Source organism: Perca fluviatilis, chromosome 7, assembly GCF_010015445.1.
Source record: "Perca fluviatilis chromosome 7, GENO_Pfluv_1.0, whole genome shotgun sequence".
Taxonomy (NCBI): Eukaryota; Metazoa; Chordata; class Actinopteri; order Perciformes; family Percidae; genus Perca; species Perca fluviatilis.
Window position 1 is genome coordinate 29,817,425 of NC_053118.1, and position 27,747 is coordinate 29,845,171.

Consider the following 27,747-nt stretch of genomic DNA (forward strand, 5'->3'; position numbering starts at 1 on the left):
TGTGTGAGCAGGGAAGACGAGATTCAGTGTAGGAAACAATGAGGTAAGGATCTAAAAATGCTAAAATGTGCACGGCTGAATCTTTCACCTCTGCACTGCCGTGTACGTACACACGCTAAAACCCTCAAGAACTATGTTTTTCAGTTTGAGCTGAAAGGATTCATTGATCAATCAATTAGTCAATCCACAGTAAATGTTGGAAACAATTTATTGTTTAAATAATTTATCCATCAAAAGTGCCAAATGTTTTTCCGGTTCCACTTTGCTGCTTTTCTTGGTTTCACTGTAAACTGAACATCTTTGGTTTGGGGCTTTTTGAACAAAAGCACAAGCACTTTTCACTATTTTCTGACATTTCATAGCCTAAATGATAAATCTTTAGGCTATTATATAAAGGTTGGATTAATTTATTTTACAAATAGTTGTTAGTTGCGGTTCTACTTGTGTTTTTGAGCCAATTTAACCAACTGGCGTTTCCGGAAGCCGTGCAGCTGAAGGAGTTGCTAACTCCGCCCAAACAGCTGACGTATTCATGTGACTCTTCAGAGGAAAGGAAGTCTCAACCCTCTAAAAACACATTTGCTTGTTGCCTCTCTCCCGGGCCTCCTTGGGGGGAGGGACTAAGACGCGAGGAAGGGAGGCAAGTGGAGGAGTCGGGGATGTAATTTAAGGGCTTTGAGACGTACCCCTACTTGTCATCTCATCCTGCAGGTTTTGGATCTCTCCCTGTTCCAACACAGCTGAACACCTTGTTATTAAGCAGCTTCAGGAGTTCATAACAAGTTGATCATTTGAATCAGCTGTTTTGGAGCAAGGAGCGCTCTAAAACATGCAGGACAACGGGGGTACAGGGGAGGTTTGGGAAACGCTCGACAGAGAGAAAATCAATCAGCAACTATTTTGATAATGGATTAATCATTTTTGTAATTTTTCAAGCAAAAATGAAAACATTACCTGTCTCCAGTTTCTCAAATGTGAGCATCTGATGATTTTCTTTGTCATTTATAATTGTAGTAAACTGAATCTTAATATCACACAAGCTATCACAGCAGAATCACTTTAGGCTGTGCTAAGATAATTAAGTAAGACAATTGATTAGAGCTTAACCAATGCAACAGTAGGGACATAGAAGAGTCACATCACCAACAGCATTAAAATATCACTTACAGATGAATCCATTAATAATTTAATATACTCAGATATAGGCTATTAATTAAATGTATGCAATTCATTCATTTGTTAATGTAAGGTTTTGTTAATCAAATGCAGCGTTTTGAAGAGCAACTTATCATTGAGGTTCACAAACACTGACACTTCTCAAAAAGACCACAGGGACAAAATTCTGTTGTTTGTAAAGCCAATATGGCCGTTTATGAAACAGAGACTCTAAACTTTCTTCTAATTAAGTACGTTTTAAATAAATAAGTGCCTTATTTTTGGCGTTTCAACTACTACAAGCTCTGTCAGTTAGTAGAGGATGGATACCCGACCCGAGTCCGATGTTCGGGTTCGGGTCGGGCTCGGTCACATCAGCGCGATAAGAACATTTTTAATTAAAAGCAGCTTATTATGTAGGTGCACGCTTGTGTTAACGTGTGCTTGTTTCCCTGTGTGCGCTGATGCGCTCATCTGTTGACATTTCCGAATGCCTTTCTACAGTTGCTTAATAAAAGCGGGCTTTCCACACAAACAAACGTACATGTTTCATTAGTATGAGAAAAAAAATTTGATTTTAACCATGTCGGGCTCGGACATAAATATTTTAATGCCGCTCGGGCTCGGGTCGGGTTCGGTTACTGCTCTGTCGGACGCGGGCCGGGCTCGGACAGAAAAATGCGGCCCGATCCGCACTCTATCAGTTACCAATTTTTAACAGCATTAGCAAACCATATCCTCTTTTTCTTCACAATCCATAACACACACACACATTTAATGCTAAACACAGCAGCTTTTCCTTTGCACTGGAAAGTGTGTGAACCACTGGTGCAGAACATTTTGAGACAAACATGAAGAAATAACCTGGTTGAAACCTCACCAGGGTAAACAACGGTCCACTGAGGCTGAAAAGTTTGTTGGCAAGTTAACACTATCAAATAAAAAGCCTGTTTGATACAGACCCGTTGTTTTGTGTCGGTTGTGTCCAGTAGTCAGCAGGGAAAACATTCAAGAACAGGCAACACAAAAGACAAAAATAAAAGTTACAGCCCCATGTGGAAGGTAAAACCTCACTGTGAAAATGCCCTCTATATCTCCACTGAAGCAACTGGGGATAAAGCATCTTATATACTTTCTTACATGTACTTATATTGTTATTTCCTCAGTAAGGGCATCAAGATCTAAAGACCTTATCAGTATATGCTGTGCTAAGTCAAAGGAGCCAGTTACAACCTATAATGACGATATCCATGAAGGACATACCAAAATAGTCGAAGCGTCCTGGGGCCAACCTCTCCGGGAGGTGGGCGGTAAACAGGAAGCAGGTGAGTACGGCAAAGAGGAGGTGGTAACAGTGACTGGACAAGGCATCGCTCAGGCTGCAGCTTCCCCCGCAGCAGAGGAGGATCTGCACACAGAAAAACATACAAATACCTTCAGAAAAACACTAGAAACCAACAGATTTATCTCAAAGTCTTTCAAAAGAAAATTAAAAGATAAAATATTGATTTAAAATGTCAACAGACACCACCAACTTAAAGGGTAACCACCGTTTTTTTCAACCTGGACCCTATTTTCCTATGTTTTTGTGTCTAAGTGACTGATGAGAACAACAATCTTTGATATTGGTCCAGTATTAAGCAAGATCGCTGCAGTCGGCATCGGTGAATCAAGCTACAATGTAAGTTAATAAGGCAATTGTCCAGCTTGTATTTACGTTCACAAAAGTGCTCGTTTTGCCACTGACAGGCTCAGATTAATATTCTAAGTGTCTGACAACATTATGGGAAGGATTTCTAAGGAGGTTGACCTTTCTGTTAAAGAGTAAGATCCTTTTTTTAAAATCGTAAAAACATCCGCGAAATTGCTTTTGCTAAACCTACCAGACTCCATGTAAATAAACAGTAATTTTAGCATCGTATAATACACTTCATTCATACGACTTCAAAGCGGTTTCTGGTTAAACAGAAAGGTCTCAAAGAAAGGTCTATCTCTGAAGGGATCCTTTCCATAATGTTGTCAGACACTTAGAATATTAATCTGAGCCTGTCCGTGGCAAAATTAGCACTTTTGTGAAGGTAAATACAAGCTGGACAATTGCCCTATTAACTTACATTGTAGCTTGTTTCGCCGCTGCAGACTGCAGTGTTCTTAATAATGGGCCAATGTCAAAAATGGTTGTTCCCATTAGTCACTTAGACAAAAACATAGGAAAATAGGGTCCAGGTTAAAAAAAAATAAAATAAACGGTAGTTACCCTTTAAGATATCTGTACATAATGTGTGTATTTTCTTTATTCACATTATGTTAACAGCCTTTCTGACCTAATTAGGGCCAAAAAAGAACTCAACAAATGACTTGCATATTGCACAATCATCACAGTCATTACAGTGATTATGGGGATTAATGATGGCAGCGATACATCTGTATTAGATTGAGAAAGAAAATCAGTTTCTGGGTTAGTGAGCCAAAGTCTTGCTCAAAAGTATTAAAGCCTGGCACTAATCAGCTCTGAATGCTAACACAATGACACAAACACAGAGGTTCATAGTGAAAATTAAAGCTTTAAATTGAGTCAGAGAAGAATGCAAGTGTGCATACAGTATATTTTAATATGTGGATAAAAGCATATCTGAAGACAATACTGACACTCACCCTGTAAAACAGAGGAACAGTGTCAAATATAAAAGGAAGGACAAACGCTCCTGTTCTTAGAACTTTACTTCTCTGTGGGAACTGCAGCTCTAGGAACCTGTGGAGACAGACAGAGGGCAATAATCAACTATTTTTATTCATTTTTATTATTAGGGATGCAACAATCCGATATCAGGCCGATACTGATATCGGGCTGATACGGTCTCAAATAGCTGGATTGGGTATCAGTGACAATAGGGCCGATCTCTTCAATTCTATGTTTATATACTATATACATTATGTACTGGAATTTTAATTCCTGTTTAAGTTTTGACCAAATTGTTGCTGCATTTAAAAGGTTTAAACTTGAATTGTAATTCCTGTTTAATATTGAAAGTTGCTGGAGCATGATTTATTATTTTTATAATAATAACAATAATATCTATGTATTTGTTACATCTTGTTTTACAAAGTTAGGAAAGCACTGTTTAAATTAAGCCTGATGTTGCCTTACACATAAAAGAATGATGCCAGTCACTTCCACAAAGTGAGGCATACAGCTTACACTGGTATCGGATCGGTACTCGGTATCGACCGATACCCAAAGCCCAGGTGTTGATATTGGGAGTGAAGAAGTGGGATCGGTGCATCCATATCTCTATATCTATCATCGATAGCAAAAAGGACATATATACATACAGAAACAAAAAGATACAAAAATAATAATTACCCTGTGGTGACCCCACCACCACCCATCAACAGACCAAAACCCAGAAAGGATCTCTTTGACATCCAGAGGGCAAAATACATAAAACAACAATATGATATTAGAATCTCCGTTAAGCACTATAACAATTCTTCAACTGTAAGTAAATTGCATGCATCCTTGCTACTAATAGCTCCAAATTCATAAAATAAAATAAGAAAAAAGATTTTATTCCCTTTACTTTGTCTTCTTCTAGAGCTTATATTGGTTCATGGACAATATTGGTATATGAGTATTTGTCTGATAACTAAAAAGAAATTGCACAGGTCTAAAAAGGTAATTTAGAAATGGTGTCAAAATTACATAGTTTGTCCACCAGAGGGCACCAAGTTCATTTTTCAACTTTAAAATGTCCCCTGGTATGTACATTGGTCACAATGTAAAAACTAAAAAAAATTAACTCCCAAACATTGATATCAGTATCAGCCTCAGAAATCCTGCATCAATCGGACAATACTTCTCACACAAGTTAGTTTTCCTGTCTAAGTATAACTTGCAGTAGATATTATGTAATCACCATTGCTGTTCAAGCTTAAAAGGGTAACTACCATTTTTTCAACCTGGACCCTATTTTCCTGTTTTTGTGTCTAAGTAACTGATGGGAACAACAATCTTTAAAATTGGTCCAGTATTAAAGGTGCTGTAGGTAGGATTGTGAAGATCCAGGACTTAGCCAAAAAATTTGAACATCAGCAACTTCTCAGTCCCTCCCCCCTTTCTGCTAAAGTCCAAAACGGTCTCCTAAGCCCCACAGGGGAGAATTAATGTGTGTGCATGAGCAGTGATTGACACACATTTAGACACCCCCGCCCCCCGGCCCTGATTGGTGCATCTGAACAGGGAGCTGTGGATTTTTGCAAAACACACTACAGGCTGTAGGTGGTGCCACAGGAGCCAGATTTTTTTTAATTACCTCCTTCATGTAGTTCTACTCGAACATAGGGTCAGTTTCAGCAAATACGACAGAAAGTTTGTTTTATAAGTCTTACCTACTGCACCTTTAAGCGAGATCGCTGCAGTCGGCAGCGGTGAAACAAGCTACAATTTAAACAAGTTAATAGGGCAATTGTCCAGCTTGTATTTACCTTCACAAAAGTGCTCTTTTTGCCACTGACAGGCTCAGATTAATATTCTAAGTGTCTGACAACATTATGGAAAGGATTTCTAAGGAGGACGACCTTTCTGTTCCTTTTTTTTAAACATAAAAACATCCACAAAATTGCGTTCGCTAAACCCACAAGACTCTATGTAAATAAACAGTAATTTAAGCATCGTAAAATACACTTCATTCAAAGTCAACAACAAAATAAAACTATGAAAAGCCATTTTGGGTCGTTATTCCACCTTTCCAACCATCACAACTCTAGTTTTGGTTGAAATAAAAACATAGTTTACCTATTTACATGTGAAAATATGCTGGCTCTATACACGCTGAAAGTATTGTTTTTCTAAATGGAGTCTGGTGGGTTTAGCGCTAGCGGCTTCAGAGCTGTTTCTGGTTAAACAGAAAAGTATCAAAGAGGTTTTAAAGGTTTATCTCTGAAGTCATCCTTTCCATAATGTTGTTAGAAACTTAGAATATTAATCTGAGCCTGCCAGTGGCAAAACGAGCACTTTCATGAAAGTAAATACAAGCTGAACAATTGCCCTATTAACTTACATTGTAGCTTGTTTCGCCGCTGCCGACTGCAGCGTTCTTGCTTAATAATGGGCCAATGTCAAAAATTGTTGTTCCCATCAGTCACTTAGAGATAAAAACAGGTTGAAAAAAACGGTAGTTACCCTTTAAGACCCTTTATCCACATTACTCTTCAACCTTAGTGTTGAACGTTGCAGTGGGTATTGGCAGAGTTGCAAATAGTGTTTGCCTCATGAAAGGCATACTGTCATCGACTCCTCACCATCACTTAACCGTGCAGGAGCAGACCACAGCATTAATCAATTACACATTCGAATACTTTCATAAAAATATTAATTTAAAAAGGACAAAACATTTTCTTCACAGATTAATCTACTATGAGATGGTATAAGTGCATTTTGAAGTGCACCAACTGAGGTCAGACTGATACATCAGTTTACTGCCGATCAGTCAATAATAACGTCACAAACATACTCAAGGAATAGTTGCAATAGGTCATAGTGTCTTTAAGAGCTGCTGAGCCTAAAGGAATTTCATTTGTCTGGGTTTCAGTGGAGAAGTGAAGGGTCACATGACGGCGTAAATGCTGTTTCAGCAGAGTTTTAATCCTAGCAACACAAGTCTGAGAGAAAAACTAAACCCTTCCAGGCATAAAAAAGTAACTTTTATATAAATCAAAATCTTTTGCTAACCCATTAGGAACATTTACTTGATTATACCTAAACTCCAGAAAGCAAGAGTCCCACAAATGCAAAGCTTAAATATTGAAAAATTAATTGTAGATTCTCGGCCAGAGTCAGAGGGGATGTTAACAGCAGTCTCTTACCTGGAATAGCAGGACAGACTGGTACAGAACAGTGTGTTTCCAATGGCAATGAGGACAAAGTGTTGATGGAACCAGCTGTTCACCCAGCAGTCTGGAATGACGTAGTATCCGTAGCTTATGGCACAACCTGAACACAAACACAGCACATTAAAAACAAAAGTTAATTGATTTGACTTGAGAGGTTAATGTTGTTCGAAGAGAGGTTTTTATGTAAACATTTAGCATTCTACCTCTCCTACACAAGCTTTTGTTCACTTTACATTAATGTACATTTGAGTATACAGTATGTAGGTAAGAGTAGGTTATATACAGTATCTCACAAAAGTGAGTAAACCCCTCACATTTTAGTAAATATTTCATTATATCTTTTAATGGGACAACACTGAAGAAATGACACTTTGCTTTGCTGTAAAGTATTAAGTTTACAGCTTGTATAACAGTGTACATGTGCAGTCACCTCAAAGTAACTCAACATACAGTCATTAATAAAGCATGCTATGCAAATATAAATATTGACACTTGCCCATTTGAGTATTAAAACCATAAATTATATATTTCGTTCTGGTGGCAGAGACAATATGAAATGGTGCAGTCTGTCTGCTACAGTGTGTTTTCTGACACAACCACTCGGAGCTGCCATAGTAGGAACATTTCAAATTGTTCACATTATGGCCTTTTACTTTCTTTGCATTTTAAATCATTTAATATGACTAGTGTCTGTGATTTCATTTCACATTTACCAAGAAATGATCTGCCCACCTGAAAGCTTTTCAGTGGACTGAAATAAGTTAAAGACTTGCTATCAAAAAGAAGCAAAGTGTAGATGTCACCTTCTTCCCTAGAGAGCATCTGCTGTATACTCTGCTGTAAAGCCTCTGACTGTAAAGTTTGTCCTATTATTTTTTTGTCCTGCAATGAGAAAGCCCTTCTGCAGCTCTTATCCCTTAAACAGACTTTTGAACATTTTAAACTGGGCAAATATTGGCACTAAGAGGCTTTGTGCTAGATTAAGAATCAGTCTGCAGGGGATAAGACCGTTTGTAAAAGGGAACTGAAGAGGCCCTTGGTTCATTTTAATGTTGATTTTATACATGCTGCAGGGATCATGAACACACCCCTAAAGACAAATACACCACTGTATAATCTGAAATGCATACACTGAACATACACACTGACAATACAGTAAGCTCACCTTACAAAACAATGATTCTAAAGGTCGAGGACAGACAAACTTAATCTGCCTTGCATGTACGTTGACAGCAGATACTGCAGGAAGACATTTTCAAATGACCACTGGTGGAAAAAGCTCCGAAGACACATGAAATTCCTCTGTAAAGGCTGATACATAGTGACAAGTGAATATTATTCATAGATGAAGATTGATGTGAGGCTCAACGCACGCTGCCTGAGGTGCTGATAAGCCATGAAATAGATAATTTCTCAGGAGGGAGGCAGAAAGGAGAGATGCTATTTAATGTGATTTGATATAATATGGAAATCAAACATCCCCTGCTCACATCTAGCTGACACACACAGCTATGTTAAAAAAGCAGCAGATGCAAACAGGTCTCTGAATGCTTTGTCATTTTCCAGGTAAATAACATATTACAGTTCCCTTAAAGCTGTCATGTCAGCATTCTTGGAATTTGATAAATACTACTGAACAAACAGCAAAATAATAGAGAACCAGCCTATTCTGTATGGCGTATTCTTAGGATTGTCAGCATACAGACACAAACATGAAATCCAGACAAGTTGGAGATTTTTACTTGTCAGCAGGCACTTCGTTAGGCCTATTTTAGGGGGGCTGAAGCTACCCCAAAATGTTCCTAACCCCACCCCCCTCCAAATAACAAGAAAATGAATTATTAGATTAAAAAAAAAAAAAAGTACAGTGCACTCTGTTATCACTCACTACGTTGAATCAATCTTCCTTCACCATTCATCGGTTTGTGTCGTCGTGCACTGCAGTGTACTGTCCGTTTTATCTATATTTCATGAACTGTCAGCTGGTGGAAAAGGCGTAGACGGAGGCTCAACGATCACCCGCATGCACAAAACGGTATGTGGACGAGCGAGGAATGTGACTGAAGATAGAGAGAGTGCCAGGCGGCATTAAAACAAAGCAGTAAATCTGAGAAATAAAACGATAATTTCGCCGATTTACTCGAAATGCAAGTGAAGCAAGCATCTCACTATCACAAATTTTTGTCAGAAATTTATTGTCAAATTTATATTTAGAAACAAAATATATCCAGAAACAAAAAATCTGGAAAGTCGAAAAAAAAATTTGCCCGTAAGTTACAACTTCAAGTCACAACTCACGACTTTGTAGCGTTCCAGGCAAAGATCGATCTGGTACGAGTTCACGAGTAGTAAGTTACGGGTTTAGGGTTAGACACAAGTACAAAGAGTCGATGGCTATGAAGATGATACACCGTCTCGTCTCATTGGTGTAAACTGTCAGCTTTCAGAACGGTGCGTTGCAAGTAGCTGCAGGTTTCATCTTGTTTCGTCGTGAACTACTACTACTGCACACAGTGAGTGATACAGAGTGAAATTGTAAGTTGTTTTAAATTACTTTTACTTGCTTAACTTTAGGTACGTTTACTTGATGTAAAGATAAAGGGATATTTTAGTTGGCTATGGAAAACAATGCTCACTGTTAATGCTATTGTACCGGTATATCCTTCAATTCATTGAGCAGATGGATACTGGACAATATTTAAGGAGAGAGAGAGAGAACGAAAGAGAAAGAGAGAGAGAGAGAGAGAGAGAGAGAGAGAAAAAAAAGGCGGCTTGATTGAGGTCAGTAACGTTAGTGGTCTGCAGCAATGGTTCTCAAAGTGGGATCCGGGAACCCCCAGGGGTCCTTCAGGGGTTTCCAGGGGGTCCCCAGCAAAAAGTGAAATAATTTATTTTCACTTACGCGCCCAGTGTGTTTTCACTGTTAAGAATGTAGGTAAAATGCAAAAGTAAAAATCTAAATCAAATCTGACACAAATCAGTATAACAAGTAGAGTATTTTTTATATTAAAACATGTCTGGAGGGGATCTTTAAGGTTCCCTGTTTTTACATATTTTTAACAAAATATATAGAGATTTTTAATGATGCGAATGGTTTGAACAGATTTTCCATGGACTTTATGCCCTGAGACATAAATGTAGACCATCACAGTCTACAGGGGGGAAAAGGCATTTGTGACACAAAGTAATAGGTAGAAAAGGGAAAAATGGAGGAAAAAAATGCTAATTACAATCGCTCATTCACCTCTCTAAGTTCTGCAGAAGAAAAAACTAAATATCTACCAAACCTTGTATTTTAAAAGATTCCACCACCGTGTGGAAGTCTGAAGTCTTACCCAGACTGTAGAGGCTGAGCGCGCCGTAGTCAAAGAAGTAGCAGATGTGGCGAGACTCTGGGGACATGGTGCTGAAGGTGTGTGCACAGCTGGATGTGAAGGGGTAAATGCAGATGAGCAGCATGTACACCAGAAGGGGCCAGGTGTAGCTGTCGGTCAGGAAGTTCATAGTGGAGCAGAGGACACAGAAACGCCACAGGAAGTACCTGCAAAGCACCATTTTGTCTAATTTCAGCATATATACAATCATCAACTCTGCTCAAAACTGCTTCCATCTGACTTCTACTGTCCTACGCTTTTCAAGGCTGTTGTACTTGGACTTATTTGACATCCTGGACTTGTCAGTCTCCTGTTTATTTGGATTCTGGCAGCTTATATATATTTTTCAACTTTTTCCCACCTTCCTAAAAATCTTCACAGTATGTTTTAGCCACCTGTTTATTTTCCTTCCAATGCTACAAAGAATTAAAGGGATTACATCTCAAACACTTAAAGATCTTCATACTTCTACTGATCCTTACAAACTTCATCATGTTTTTACAGCTGGAATAGTTAACGTGTTCATTTTACTGTCAGTTTTAGTCTTAAATTGGTCTCAGGCACAACATCGTCTTAAAGGTCCCATGGCATGAACATTTCACTTTATGAGGTTTTTTAACATTAATATGAGTTCCCCCAGCCTGCCTATGGTCCCGCAGTGGCTAGAAATGGCGATAGGTGTAAACCGAGCCCTGGGTATCCTGCTCTGCCTTTGAGAAAATAGGCTCGTTCGAGATGAACTGCGCCTCGCCTGTAAAGCGGACGAGAGCAGGCGGCAGCAGTCGGGGGCGTTGACAAAAGTCCGCTTTCAAGTCGGACAGTTTCCAGCCGTTTCCAGCAGCCTTCAGGCTGAACAGGAAGTGACAGAAACACTGTGGTCCAATTCCGATTTAATAAAATCTTATCAGACCCATATATCAGCTTACGTACACAGTCTACAGTTGTTTTTATTATGACAGAGTAGCTGTCAAAATTCTCTACATGCGATCTGTTGCCGATTTTAATTAACAACACACCTTTAGATGATCTGTAATCTGAACAGATTTAGTCTCTCCTACTTCTAAACATCAATATCAGCCACACAACATGTGTTAAGAAACAGAATAAGCTTTACGCAACAATAAGACAACACATGCAAATAAACCACAGCACTCACTAATAAGACAACACATGTAGCCCACACCACAACAGAAGTGTTTCCAGGGGATACTTAAGTGATGCACACGTGCCTCAACCATTGGCTTTCCGGTACATAGACAGACCAGCAACAGGACAATTTTAACAATTTTCGCCATTTTATTCATCACTAAATTATCTTCTGAATACGTTTTAGGCGAGAAATGAACTCTTTAGATTTCGAATATAGGCAGTCTTGCGTAAATCGTTGCCGAATTGACAATTTGCTTCAAAGTTTTCGGAATTGAGAAGCTCCATAAAGTGACGCGACAGCCAGCTAGCGCCTGCCGGGGCCGCTAGCTCGTCACTCAGACAGTCCTGCTCAGAGACCCCGCTCTAAGCTGGAGGTCTCTCAGACCGCTCTCGTAAATAAGATGCTTTTATTTCGCCGTTGATGGATTATTTGTTTAAATATCACAACACATGTCCATCATAAGATTGTGTGGTTAGCTGCATTTTTCGGAGTTAAAGTTAAACTCCACAAGCGCTTGCAGGCTTAACAACCTCACTGGCCGGCCGGCCGTCACACACACACACACACACACACACACACACACACACACACACACACACACACACACACACACACACACACACACACACACACACACACACACACACACACACACACACACACACACGCGGAGAGATACTCGTTTCTCTTCGGGAGACTTGTTTAAATTATGACATAGGCTATTAGATTAGGTATTTAGCTCATACTTTTTTTTGGTGTGTTTGTTTTCTTATTTATTAGAAGTTGAGTTTCAGTCTGTATGATAAATGAACAGTTGTACATAAAGTGGTAACATGCTATGACATGTTATGTAGACTAAAGGGGAGACACCAACCTTTACAATTTGAATTGCTAATTTCCATCTGTTGTCCCTAGGCATATACAGTGCACTACAATAATATAGAAATGATATTTCCACATAACACTAATCGGGACACCTAGGACACGCCAGTGCATAGGCCTACTTCTTTTTATAATTTAAACTGACATAAACTAATACACTAGTCGGGATCGTGTTCCACTCTTTTGAATAAGTTAGGGGTGTTAGAGCTAAACCATAAACAATAAAATTAAAGCTAATAATAATAATTTAATTAATAATAAATAATTTAAACAAGTCTCCCGAAGAGTAACGGGTATCTTTCTCTCTCCCCCACCTCCGCCTCTGCCTGCTGCGCTGTGATCGTGTGTGTGTGTGTGTGTGTGTGTGTGTGTGTGTGTGTGTGTGTGTGTGTGTGTGTGTGTGTGTGTGTGTGTGTGTGTGTGTGTGTGTGTGTCGATTTATGTTTTCCCCCATGGGTGCTCACGGGCGCACGCCCTTCAAAAAAAAAAAAAAGTTGTCAAAATTTTTTTGCATTTCAGAACGTTAGGAAATGGAGAGCGGCCGACGCGAACACACGCGCCTATACTATGCTATTAACTTGATAATAAAGCCGTAAAGTAGGCTTTCAACTCAGGACAGCGCCACTTCTCACAGATACAGATAGGATTGGAGATGAGAAGTTTAACTGACACGTAACCGTGATCAGCTTCGTGGGAAATTAAGAATCAATGCCACCAACATACCCAATCACACTATGACAGATGCTCCACTCAGCACCAACTGCTATGTTTAATTTTAAATGAATGTAGCCTACTGGTAGTCTGGCACACGTAGGGTGATGGACATGTGTTGTGACATTTAAACAAATAATCCATCAACGGCGAAATAAAAGCATCTTATTTACGAGAGCGGTCTGAGAGACCTCCAGCTTAGAGCGGGGTCTCTGAGCAGGACTGTCTGAGTGACGAGCTAGCGGCCCCGGCAGGCGCTAGCTGGCTGTCGCGTCACTTTATGGAGCTTCTCAATTCCGAAAACTTTGAAGCAAATTGTCAATTCGGCAACGATTTACGCAAGACTGCCTATATTCGAAATCTAAAGAGTTCATTTCTCGCCTAAAACGTATTCAGAAGATAATTTAGTGATGAATAAAATGGCGAAAATTGTTAAAATTGTCCTGTTGCTGGTCTGTCTATGTACCGGAAAGCCAATGGTTGAGGCATGTGTGCATCACTTAAAAGTGTCCCCTGGAAACACTTCCGTTGTGGTGTGGGCTATTTGCATGTGTTGTCTTATTAGTGCGTGCTGTGGTTTATTTGCATGTGTTGTCTTATTAGTGCGTGCGGTGGTTTATTTGCATGTGTTGTCTTATTAGTGCGTGCTGTGGTTTATTTGCATGTGTTGTCTTATTAGTGCGTGCTGTGGTTTATTTGCATGTGTTGTCTTATTAGTGCGTGCGGTGGTTTATTTGCATGTGTTGTCTTATTAGTGCGTGCGGTGGTTTATTTGCATGTGTTGTCTTATTAGTGCGTGCTGTGGTTTAGTTGCATGTGTTGTCTTATGGTTGCGTGCTGTGGTTTAGTTGCATGTGTTGTCTTATTAGTGCGTGCTGTGGTTTAGTTGCATGTGTTGTCTTATTAGTGCGTGCTGTGGTTTAGTTGCATGTGTTGTCTTATTAGTGCGTGCTGTGGTTTAGTTGCATGTGTTGTCTTATTGTTGCATGCTGTGGTTTAGTTGCATGTGTTGTCTTATTAATGCGTGCTGTGGCCTCTCAGGGCCACTGTACAAATCGCAGTTAAAATCCCTCCGATTCAAAATCAATAAAAAGTTTATATAAAACGTCATCATGTTGAGTCGATTCTGAACCAATCAGCTGTTAGATCAGCTGAGAGGCCGGCGTTTCCCAGCATGCCCTGGGTCCGCCTAGGTCTTGCAGTCGGTGGAGAGCAACTGCGGCGCCTGGCTCCAAAAACTGCGGCCGCCTTGATCTCATGAGATTATCGTTGCCCATCGTTGACTGTGACGTCAGAGCAAGTCGGGATCAAGTCGGACACAAATCTAACCGGCATGCATTGGGCGGCGATCGCCGATGATCGATTCTGCGCAGATCTGGCTCATCTCGAACAAGCCTAATGAAAGCTCAGATGGGCCGATCTGGAATCTTATGAGGTCATAAGGAACAAGGTTACCTCCCCTTTCTCTGCTTTGCCCGCCCAGAGAATTTGGCCCGCCCATGAGAGAGAGACATCATGGCTTTCAACCGAGCAAAGTGGCAGTTGGTCAAGGCCGCACCCCCAACATCCACCTCGTCCCCGCTCTCTCCTCCTCAATAGCTACAGACACAGAAATGGCACATCCTAAGGAAAGCACATTGTGGGACTGGCTCTAGTGGCTGTAATTCTGCACCAAGGCTGAATTTCGGGAAAGAGACTTCAGATACAGTATTAGGGGACCACTAAGGTCTATATAAAAGCATCAAAAGAGCACCATGTCATGTGACCTTTAAAAACAAATCCTTCCATATCTTTTTTTGTGTGAAAATGTGAGTACATGTGAATAGGTAACATTTGTAAATGGTAGTATTTCTTTTTTTTTTTTTTTAATTGCTACTTAAATTGTTCGCACACAGCAATGAATGTTGAGCATGTCACCATTGTCTCATATTAGCTGTTTTGTGCAACAAGGCAATGGTAACAAAGACAGAGTATCATAAAAAAAGAAAGAAAAAAAAAAGTGTTGTTTCGGGTACTTTGATACCGGTTCCTAAACGATATTTTTTTCAATACCAATTTAATAAAACAAAAAGAAATGATCACATTACACGTTACGGCACAAATCTTTTTATTTATTATTCAGCTCCTGCTAAGTGAGCCCCCTCTGTGAACAACGTAGATTTCTCCTGCCTGCCTCTAGTAGGCCTACATGTAACGCAAAACAGCCAATCACAAGCATGCTGCATGCTTATTGGCTCACTGACGCGGACGAGATTTACTCCTTAGGGAATTAAAATTAGGTATTGAATGAAGAGGCTTTTTTTTTTTTTTTTTTTTTTTTTTTTAGAGACAATCGTTCGGTGCCTAAAAAGTATTTAATTCGGCACCCAGCCCTAATGCAAACGCACCGAACGATATAGACACATTAAATGTGACAAATGCCATGTTACATGTTGTTGCACGCACCACGTTGGCAGGAAGTGGGTCCAGATGTTGATCGTCTCGTTGTTCATCTGGAAGCTGCTGAGGACGCAGTCCAGCGCTGAGCTCCGCGGGTGACGGTATCCAGAGATGATGCTATCCTCCCTGAACACCTGAGGACCAGTCAGACAGCAATTACACTGCTGATTCCTATGGGGAGAAATTCACTCCTCACTGGACCTTACCTGGAATTTATGACATATTTATCCTAGCCTTTTTGGTTTGAGAGCATTTAAATGAAGCAAGGTCTACTTGAGGCCCCTCGTCACAGGTTGCATGTCTAAAATGTCTGAGTTTTGAGAAATTCCACCATGTATTGTTTTGTTTAAATAACTGTTAAAGGCCAGAAATGGTCAAACATCAAACATTTCACAAGAAAATAACTTCTAGCAGGATGTGCTAAGCAGAATAATAAACAAAGATGAACAACGTAAATATTTTCCCAAGCAGGAAAAGGGCTGGGCCCTGTTTCAGAAAACTGGACGTTGAAAATTATTTTTTTGTTATCACTGAGATGAGGGAAACTCATTTTTTCACATTTATTATGTTATGTTTTTTGTTTTTTTTAAAATAGGCTGCATGTAGTTTGAATGTGTTTAACAGCATTTCAGTGACTGTGTTTAAATTAACTACATTTGTTGAAGTTAATTTAAGGTTATTTCTAAATCACATGAGGTCCCCTGGTAATACAAGTCCCATGCGAATAATGCAAAGTCTCTTTTTTTTTTTAATGTGCACAATAAATGTGCACAAACATGCATTAAAATCTCAGTTCATTGGGTTAAAAATGGTGACTCTTAGTCTTAATTTACCTGTTGCCATGGTGAATCAGTGTAACAGAGCTCCATTGATAATAGCTTTTTTATTCACCACTCATACATCACGTATGTTATTCAACCTATACTGACTTTAGATAAGCTTTTGTATTTGCTGTTGGTGCCTGATAGTGCAGTTGGTCTCTCCAGGGATACATTATTCTAGCACATGGAAACAGATGTATTTTACACAACAGTGCGTTTGCAAACTAACTTCTAGAACCTCAAATATTTAAACTCTACAAAAAAAATAAATCAAGGTCACATATTTTAGTACTTGACACTGCAACTGTTCCTTGGAAAGTGTGACGTAAAACCACTACAACAAGGACTGCTTATCACATAAGATAAGGGCACTACAGCAGGGTGGACACCTTCCAACACAGATGCTTGAACTGCAGTGCTTTGCCTCCTATTGGAGGACAGCTACCACAAACCTTTCCTACTAAGGCGTTGTTTAATCTCCTAAATATACATTTGGGTTGGGCTTATAGGAACAGGACATTGTTCATTTACAGTATATAAATACTGGAAGATAAGCAGTTGAAGTGTAATGAAGATGCAAAGGTAGAAGAACAATGGGATGATTGTAAATACTTCCTGTCAAAAACATAATAGGGATGGGCACCTGGGTAGCTAACCTGTTAGAGGGCGTGCCCATATGCAGAGGCTCAGTCCTCGACACGTCGTTTGGATCCGACCAGCAGCCCTTTGCTGCATGTCATTCCCCTTCTCTCTCCCCTTTCATAATAATAATAATAATAAAATAATATGGATGTGCAGGTATCAAGTTTTTTTTTCAACAACTATTGCTGCAAAAATATTTACAGTATTTACCAGATATTAATCAGCCTTTCCTGACATACTACTATTATTTATTAAGCTCACAGCACCACCTTGTGTGACCCAATGCCAGACCAGTTCCCCCCTCCTCTATTTAATCGCAGGATAAAATAAACAGCAGTATCTTCTCAACCTTTCTTACCTTGGGGACCTGATTGATGTCAAAGAGCTGGGGAAGTTTGATGCTGAGCATGTCTGTGGGCAGTCTGATGGCACTCCTCCCTCTCTGACAAACCTCCCTGAGCCTGGCGTGTCCCCCACGACAGAGGACACCCCATACAGGGTAGTCAAATACCGGGATCCAGGGCCCTTGTCCTGGACTGGCAGGCTCCCATCGCAAGCCGCGTCCCCAGCCCTGGCTCCACCCGCCTCCAACGCCACTACCGACCCCGATCCCCCTCCACACTGGAAACACTGCCGAGATATACAACAAACATATACAATGAGACACCAACAGATAGGGCTGGGACGATATGCTTTTGTCCCGACTCAATTCTATCACGATACATGGGTGGCGAATAGATTTGTGTTGCGATTTTCATTTATTGCGATTTTAGTATTGGGATTCAACAGATTCAACTATATTTTGAGTATTGTGATTTTCTTTTCCTTCTCTTAATAATTAATTAATTAATTAATAATAATTTATACTTTATTAATCCCACAAGGGGAAATTACAATGTTTTCACTCTGTTGTTATTATACACATTACACACAGGCCTGAATTACACACACATGCTCAGTACCTATACATGCACTAATGGAGAGATGTCAAAGTGAGGGAGCTGCCCATGGAAAGGCGCCCCGAGCAGTCGGTGTCTTGCTCAAGATCACCTTGGCAGTGCCCAGGAGGTGAACTGGCACCTCTCCAGCTACCAGTCCACCACCATACTTTGGTCCGTATGGGGACTTGAACCAGCGACCCTCCAGTTCCCCCCTACTGACAAAAGTTGAATAATACAATTCTAAAAATACTTTTCTAAGAAGAATGCACATGACATTTCAGTCAGTCTTACATTTGTTTTATTTGTAAAGTATTTTCTGCTATCGCTCTGTTTTGCTGTCAGCTGTACCATATAAACAGGTAATTATTGGTTTATATATATATATATATATTCTGGGGAAAGGATTCATTTTGAAAAATTGTTGCAAAACAAATAATCACAATACATACGCTACACCAGAACAGTAATTTTCTACATTAAAAGGTCTACTGCAGACTTAGGTCACTAGCTGGTCTGCTGGTAAGCACACACATACACTGACACAGGCACAGCTGCAACATACTGGATTTCTTCATAGATTAATCTTTGTAATGATCATCACGGGGCAAATGTTATATCAGCATTAAAGTTTATATGACAAAGTGTGGGGTCTTTGTTGACTGGAGCAGAGAACAATCTGTTACTGTCGCAGCTCTTGAGACATACCCAGACATCAATTTGAAGAATGCCTGGCATTGTCACATTGCAGCAGCCTGTTACTGAAGGCAAGCATGTAATAATGACATTTTTGTGAGGAGAGCCAGCCAATATTACATAGTACATTCCTTCCCAGTCAACAGAAGGGGAACATCATCAGGTAACTTCATCAAGGTTTCTTACAACACGTTTTCAACTTTACAGACAAGTTGTACCTTGACAATATCTGGCTCTAAGTCATTTTAGAAAAAGTTTGTCCACCACAGCACACTGACAAGTTTATTATCCACTGTAAAATGTCCAGTTTAGCACCTATTTTGTTCACAATTCTTCAACGACTTCAAAAATATTGATAGCATCTGCATCAAAAATTCAGTATGGATGGGGCACTAATGCATTATAAGATAAGACCAGACAGGCGTCTCTCCTGTCATTACAGCTCATACCTGAGGTCCTCCTCTCTTGCAGTGTGGGAACAACAAGAGGAGGTCACCGCTTACTGCAACCCAGCTGCAGGCCCCGGCCTGGCAACTGTGAAAAAGTGGGCATTGTGGAGGCTAAAGCCTTGAGAGTACTGGGACCAAAGGATGACTGTTATACGCTGCACTGGATGGAAATGAGGCTGCTTACACACTCTCACAACCAGTATCGGTCCATGGAGAACATGCTCAAATACTCCGAGCATTGACATGCATGCACACTGGCACAAATCCTGCATTCATCACGGCTGGATAACATCTGAGCAGCACACAACAAAACAACGAGACAACAGCTTGTATCGATGACACGGCTCTGAAAAGCCAGTGGGAAAAAAACATAGCTCATTTGAAGTCATAACATTAGAGGATTTAAATAGCTATTTTGAGATTATAGATGTGTTTTTTTGCAAACTGTGGGACGGATTTGAATTGCAACATCTATGCATGCAAATTCTATGCAGATTAGATTATAACTTGCTTTGAGAGATGGACGATGAATGAGGAGGACTATTTGAAGCCAAAGGCAGCCTTTTAAAAAGGAGCCAAACAACTCAATCATGTAATTGTTACGATTAATTTTGGACAGTTGACAGGACAATATAGAGGGAGACACTTATGTCACTCCTCCTCTGATCTTAGTGACCCAGGAAGTACCAACATACCAACATACTGTCCAACAAAAAGTGTAAAAACCATATGAATAAGTTGTAAATGCTGCGCTACCTTTGAACAAAACACTAATTCCGATGAACAAACATAGAAGTGTTTATAGCGTTATACCTCTGTGTGTGTGTGTGTGTGTGTGTGTATATATATATATATATATATATATATATATATATATATATATATATATATATATATATATATATATATATATATATATATAAAAACAAACTCTACATAGAGTTTCAAGCTCAGGGCCAGAGTAGAAAGAGACAGACAACATGTGGATTCTTAAATAATAAACAACAAGAATTAATTTGCAGTTTGGTTTTGTTTTTTACTAGCCTGACAAGCAAGACCCACATCAAGATGTTAGGTCAGAGGCCTGTACTACGAAGCAAGATCAACATGCCCTGGATCTCTTTCAGTTATCCGGCTTCACCTAAACTAACAACCGCGGTCCCGCATAAACTGTATCACGACACTGGTTAACAACTAGTTCAGTCAACTCAGGGTTTCCAATCCAGCGGCGTGCACGTTCACCTAAAAGAGGCGGTGTTTGCGCACCACGACTAATCGCAAACATCTACCAGAGCCGCATATTTTAAACAAGAAGAGCAAACTATAATTCTATATAAATATGAAGAACACAAACACGGTTTTACAGGTAAAATGTAGGAAGGAAAGCTGGCAAAAAAGCCGACGCTCTTTTACGTAAATCACAATGCTTATCCTATCAATATTTCTTGCAGTGGTGTAGTCTACGTGATAGTAAGCTCCAGGATTTCTATTTAGGCTATACCCACTTAAAAATACCCAATGACACGTAACAACATAGGCTACTTTCCATTATATTTTTGATAAATTTCGAATAGTTTTTTGCTTTTTTCTTAACATCTATAGGCTGAATAAAAGGTATTTTTACCGTAAATTGGTGCATTAAAGTGTATCGGAATGCAGGAAATGAAGTCATTGATGCTTAAAACTTCCCTGGTGGAGGACACCCAGGCCCGCCCACTATGATACGCCCCCCTCCTCCCCCAAAGGCAGATTCTGGCCAATATACAGTAGGCTACAGTACACCCACTATAATAGCCTACATTAGACTACACTGGTCACTTCCCCATCAGTCAGGTACAAGATCTGACCATAATTACACTTGTGTTTTCCATGAACTGTCGTTGCTTTAGCTATTTATTTCAGTTGAAACCCTGGCAGTGGTAAGCGATCGTGAGAGAAAATAAAAAAATATCAAAACATAATTCTAACCGATGTGCATATTGGCAACACACGGCTGAAGAAGCCGACAAATAGCCGATATGTAATTCCCTCCTCTTAAAATCTATATATTTCATAAAGATACCCATCAGTGAATGTTAACGGGGTTGTCGGTCTCTAAATGTTTTAACTTTTATGAGCGCACCCCTCTCTCTCCCCCTCTCTCTCTCCACCGAGCTCCGCCTGATCTTCTAAGAGCGGTGACGCCATTATCAGTCGAGTATTGATTGGTCAGTAGGCGGTGCTTTAACACCGGTTGATCTCTAATCTCCAACTTAACCTGCTCCCGACCAGGTTAGGTGTTTAGCATGAGTTACCACGGCGATTGAACCCGATAACAAGTGATCCACCTTTGTGATACAGAAAATCCTGGGTTGAACCTGAAGTTAGCTCGCCAACGCCAAATCCTGCTTCGTAGTACAGGCCTCTGGGAACTCACCATTGACAGAGCTCAATCCGAGGGGCGGGATAAACGGTTGTCTTTCAAATTCCCTCTGCACGCAATAGGATAGCTCTACAACCAGGCAGAGCAATGAAGAAGGAAGAGAAGCTAGTTGATAGATTAAACTTTTGCCGTATCCAGTTGGCAAAACTCATCAACACATCCTCCTTTTTTAAGAATGATTTCAGTGCCATTCTTTGTTCTTTTCTCAACGAAAAAGCTTAAAGGAATACGCCACAGTTTGTTGAAATAGGGCTTATCACGGTCTACCCTGGCTGCAGATAGGTGGGCCAATGCATTTTTTTGTCTCAGTGCAAGTAATTAGGTTGTTTTTTTGTCTTTTGTTGGCTCACTTTTACTCACAGCATGCTAACCGGCAACATAGGATTCCATTCACTACGCTAAGCTTACTAGCGGCGGCGCTGCCATTGTTGCACCGGACTAAAACAATGCATGCACAAAAAATGCGTTGGCCCACCTATCTACTGCTAGGGGAGACCGTGATAAGCCCTATTTCAACAAACGGTGGCGTATCCCTTTAACTCCAAGTCTTCCAGAAGACGGCTGTTCCCAGCAGCAGCGGTCATGAGCCCGCCCACCGACTCTATATATGAGGTGATTGGCCTGACTAGAGTTTGGTTTTTCCAGCTCGCAAGCCAACGGAGAGTGCCTAGACCCCCCTGGCTGCAAATTAAATTTGCTGCTGCTAGGGTGCGTCTAGATTTCTAGTCTAGTTTTTTTTTACAGCTCTGAACCAGAAAATGCAACCAAACCAGTGGAAAACACCTAACAACTTTGCATTAGGACTCAACTCTCCACGATCATAATACGAAACGCACAGCAAGTGAGGTAATAAACATAATTTGACTTTTCTAAATCACTAATTTACAAAACTCAAGATAATGCAGTGAAGCATCAGACAAGCATGCATCGGCCACAAACATACTCCTCTTCACCCCACACTACTTGGCCGGGATTAGAGCTTTTTGTTTAAGTGGTTTATTCAATCTTGTATGCATCCAGCCGCAAAAAGATAACACTCGCCTTTGTTGACGGCGGTTTCATGGAGAATTTGAGAAAAGATATTTGGCCCCTCCTGTTCAGTACTTTATGTCCAAGTAAAACCAAAAGGTGTTTGAGGGAGTCATGTTTGTAGAGATAATTTAACAACCGTTTGCTTATGAAGTTTAGTTGGCTGTAAAGTCTTAGCAAAGCTTTTATAAAAACACTCTTCAGCATGATTTCAGCTCTGTTTTGACAGACATTGTTCACCTTTATTATTCTGACGTCGCTGCGATCCATGAGCTAAGAAGATGAAACTATAATTGTCCATCCCCTGGACATACTCTACCTCACACTTATTTTCTTACACAATAACTATGTTTTGACTTAGTAAAGTGAATATAATGCAGTCAAAACGTATTGAAATGGTGACATTTTTTGTGTTAGCTACAATTTATTGGATTGGAAAGAATACAATGACAGAAGTGTAGGTGTATAAATCAACATCAGATGAACAGTGTAGGAAATCAATCTTCTTATCTAACTCTTAGCAAGAACGCAAATGAGCGTATTTCCCAAAATGTCAAACTATTCCTGTAAAGCTGAAAGTCAGCACTTCAACCTCAGAGTTTGTTTTATTTCAAATCCAATGTACTTGAGTAGAATGAAAAACACACAAGTGTCTTAAAAGAGTACTCCACTGATTCAGCATTGCACTCCTAATACATTGGACAATTTAAAAAATAAGGTTCAAAATCGATGTAGTAGAGAGGTATCTACTTTTTTTCCCCAATAAATATTACTATTCTTTATCAAAACCTGGCGCCTATGTTACCCATAATGCAACTCAATCACTGACAGGCCAGAGATTTGGGTGTGTTGTGCTAGTAGCAGCTAATGTAGCCTCAAGGTAAAGGCTAGCCTCAAGCAGGGATGAGCAATGCGTAACAGAGCTCTGGCAAACTCAATTCGTTCCAACTTTTTTTCCCCTATAAATATTACTATTCTTTATCAAAACCTGGCGCCTATGTTACCCATAATGCAACTCAATCACTGACAGGCCAGAGATTTGGGTGTGTTGTGCTAGTAGCAGCTAATGTAGCCTCAAGGTAAAGGCTAGCCTCAAGCAGGGATGAGCAATGCGTAACAGAGCTCTGGCAAACTCAATTCGTTCCAACTTTTTTTCCCCTATAAATATTACTATTCTTTATCAAAACCTGGCGCCTATGTTACCCATAATGCAACTCAATCACTGACAGGCCAGAGATTTGGGTGTGTTGTGCTAGTAGCAGCTAATGTAGCTTCAAGGTAAAGGCTAGCCTCAAGCAGGGAGGAGCAATGCGTAACAGAGCTCTGGCAAACTCAATTCGTTCAAACTCGAAAGCCAAAGATTTCTTTCCAATTTGTTAGACTACACAGCTTCTTCTGGAGCCACATAACACTTACACAACAATACAACTTTTTTTTTCCACCAATACAGTTGTAAACAGAGTTCCCCCCTTTGATACTTTCTGACTGAGTCGATTTAGTAGGCTAACAAGTGATCTATTTGGTTTGTTCCGTTTTTGATCTGGCTAAAAAGGCCGTTAACTCAGCAAATGGGTTTGGAGGAATACAAGTCTAACGACATGCAAGAGATTATCTCTGACTGCTCATGAAATTTAACAGCGACTATAAAGACATCCGTAACCCTCTTTTTCTTTCAAACTGCCGTTGTTACCTGCAAGACCTGCAGCAATTCTGAATTGACCTAAACACTTCCCTTTTTTTTATTTTCTTGACATCTGAAATTCTTTCCCACTCCCTCGTGATGTTGTCACGTGACCGTTCTCAATGGATGTCTTTATTGACCAGAGGCTGACAATAAGAAGGCTATGCAAGAGAGCATGTTGCCCACACAGATGGGCACAAGTGCCTTGTACTGCATGTGCTCATTCTGCGGCTCAAGCTATAATAAAGAATTCCACTGTCCTGCTGAAACATGTTCAGCCTAAAAAACACTCACACATACATAACTGACCTTTGGGTTCACCCATAGTAAATGCACCATTTCTTGAAAGCAAAAATATTTTCTGTACTTTTACAATTCGAGTAATTGTGCGTGATTATTCATTATGGTTAACTTTTATCTGTGAGTCACTGCCCAAACATGTTACATCCACCTCTTTGTTTTTTCACACTGGTGAAGAGAGGACTAAGCAATAAAGAGAACAATTTTTTCAATTAAAAAGGAAAATGAGAGTCTTAGTCAATGCATAAGATGCATCTGGCTGTGCTGCATGACCCATTGAGACAACTGCCAGAGGAGAATTGATGTCTACTCCACGATTCATTTCTTGTGATCCTTGAACATGAGTCCAGTGTTTTTCCTGGCTCAAAATGGGCCATTGGTGGGGGGGGGGGGACATGTATTAAGCGTTGGGTCTGGGAGTCATTTTTTTTTTTTTGCGTCAAAGACTTCTTGCATACGGATACATTTTCACACATGGGTAAATGTCTTTATTAGGGGTGCACGATTCAGAAAATGTCACAGTTCGATATTGATTTTTAGGCTCACGATTCAATTCAAAATCGATTCTCGATAAAAAAACAAACAATTCACAGTATGTAAATGTAGTTACTTTTCCCATGTGATTGCAGTAAACAATATATATATACACACAATATTTAAAAAAAAATATCGATTTTGAATCGGTAGAGCTTGAATCGCAATTCGAATAGAAATAGATTTTTTGCACACCCCTAGTCTTTATATATGTAAAGGAAAACACACAATTCCAAATGTTAAAGGAAAACGATCAACTGCACCAAAACATGGAATTGGACAACTTTTTTACCAGTAGTACAAGGAGTTTTCAACCGGTTATGAAACTGTCTAAAGTTATTACTGATGCCATATATCAGAGAGAGGGGAGTTGACTGCTGGAAGTCAAAGACGTTTAGGCACTTGTGATTTTCCTTTGGGGCTGTCTAAAACCTCTTTGGGGGTACCAAAAATTCCTCTATGCAGGAAAAACCCTGGAGTCTAGAAAAAAACTTTTGATTTTGAGACCGATAACATGCAAACATGCTCCTTATGAGGTCATAAGGAGCAAGGTTACCTCCCCTTTCTCTGCTTTGCCCGCCCAGAGAATTTGGAACACCCATGAGAGAGCGACATCATGGCTTTCAAACGAGCAAAGTGGCAGTTGGTCAAGGCCACACCCCCACCCTTCACCTTGCCCCACCCCTCTCTCCTCCTCAATAGCTACAGACACAGAAATGGCACATCCTAAGGAAAGCTCATTGTGGGACTGGCTCTAGTGGCTGTAATTCTGCACCAAGGCTGAATTCCGGGAAAGAGACTTCAGATACAGTATTAGGGGACCACTAAGGTCCTTGGCCTAAAAAACGCTGAAGACCCCTGATCTATTATATCAATTTGAATAATCAGTTTGGTCAAAAGTCCGAAAATATTACAGAAAAAAAGCCTATGTTGTCCAAAACTCAGAAGGAGTCAGTTTACTTTCATAGAAGAGTTTGAATTTGCGATGCTAAAACCAGTGAATCTTTGGCATTCTTCCTTAAAAAACAACAACCAGTCACACAATTAATCAAATATTAAAATTTCTGCTGATTAATTTTCTTTCAATCAACCAATCATTTCAGCTCTACAGGATCTGCTGCTTTACTCTGTTCTATATCAAAGAAAACTTATCTTTAGGTTTTGGACAAACAAAACAAGCTAATTGAAGAGGTCATCTTGGGCATTTTTCACTATTTTCTGACAATTCATAGACTGATTAATCACTCGCAAGAAAAATGATCCTCGCATCTACATCTTTCATATCTTCTGCTACAGCAGATATAGACTACTTCCCTCTGACCAAATGGTTGAGGTTCCTTACATTTTATGGGGTAACCCTGCACACAGGAACATACGCCAAACCTTGTCATGAGATGTGTTTTGTAATTTCCATTTTTTGGCTTTAAGTCTGGAGTCGGTCCAATGTTTTTTTCAAAAAGGTGTTCCCCCTTGGTCCCTCCCTTCCTGGTATGTGTCTACATTTCACATGAAAAGCACTGCTCACAGTTATGTAACACAATGTTGTCTTACAGATCACATTGAGTAACTGCAGGAACAAAGCGGTAACCAACACTTGCCCTGCACAATCAAAGCAGTTCATTTCTATCAATGTATTTTTTATTGTATTAGTCAAACAAGTAGTTCAGCTACTTGTTAAAACCTGCCTCTGTCTTTTAAAGACAAACCCTTAATTTCTCAATACTGACAAACAATCAGCGTGTGCACTTGGCTTGCATTGCAGCACAATGTCAAATAGAAACCAGTTTCAAGTCAATTATGATGTTATAAATTTAAGCAGGAAACAAAAGACAACTGGCTGGGTTTGGTGTGGAGACATGTGCACGTTACCCCACCCTGCCTCATTCCTCTACTACAGCACCTGACTGTCAACACAGTATTTCCATGTTCCCTGTTTTCCCTTTTCCAACTGTAAGCTCATTTTATATTTTTTTTTTTTTTTTTTTTTTAAATCAGCTGCAGGTAAAGATAACAATAACAACAACATTCAACAGGTTTGGCTTCAATTTAAGATAGGGCTGCAATTTCTGATTATTTACATTACCGATTACTTTCTTGCTTAAACAGATAATCTATAAAACGTCAGATTATTGTAAAAAAAGAAAAGGGAAAATGCAAATCCTCACACTGGAGAAGCTGGAACTTGGGTGTTTTGGCCATTTTTTGCATGACAAATGAACTTCTTATTATTAATTATCAAAATAGTTACATTGAATAATTGTTGCAGATCTAAATTGAGATGTCCATAATCCAAAAAAGTATGAAACTCTGGAAGGTGACAAACGTGTGAATAAATGACCACAGAACACATTCCCTTGCTCATGCCATGTGAGCTGTAAACTGGGAAAGAGAAGTTCAAGTCCATGTGGACAACTGCTTACAATAATGGAAAACTCCAAAATATCTCCAAGTTATTCCGCCTGGACACATCTGCAGAGAAACCATTTAGGAAAAACACGCCAGTCACATGGAGCTAATTCTTAGAATGACTTCAACCCAATGCATGTTATTGTACTGCCTCTCCCTCTTATTGAACAAGACGTCCCAGAAATCCCTTTTTGCGCAAAAAAAAAGAAGATTTGGTGATGCAATA

At 39.8% G+C, this 27,747-nt stretch overlaps 1 protein-coding gene across 3 annotated transcripts in view; it reads right to left on the reverse strand.

The window, feature by feature from the left end:
- The window catches only part of paqr6 (progestin and adipoQ receptor family member VI), a 36,427-nt gene that overhangs the window by 4,496 nt on the left and 4,184 nt on the right, over positions 1-27,747 (reverse strand). For all 3 annotated transcript variants that reach the window (XM_039805689.1, XM_039805691.1, XM_039805690.1), the window contains exons 2-7: positions 17,425-17,696; positions 15,610-15,737; positions 10,383-10,588; positions 7,021-7,147; positions 3,811-3,907; positions 2,419-2,563 (exon numbers count right to left, since the gene is read on the reverse strand). In XM_039805689.1, coding sequence (XP_039661623.1) covers positions 2,419-2,563; positions 3,811-3,907; positions 7,021-7,147; positions 10,383-10,588; positions 15,610-15,737; positions 17,425-17,696 — 975 coding nt within the window. The remainder of the gene's footprint in view (positions 1-2,418; positions 2,564-3,810; positions 3,908-7,020; positions 7,148-10,382; positions 10,589-15,609; positions 15,738-17,424; positions 17,697-27,747) is intronic.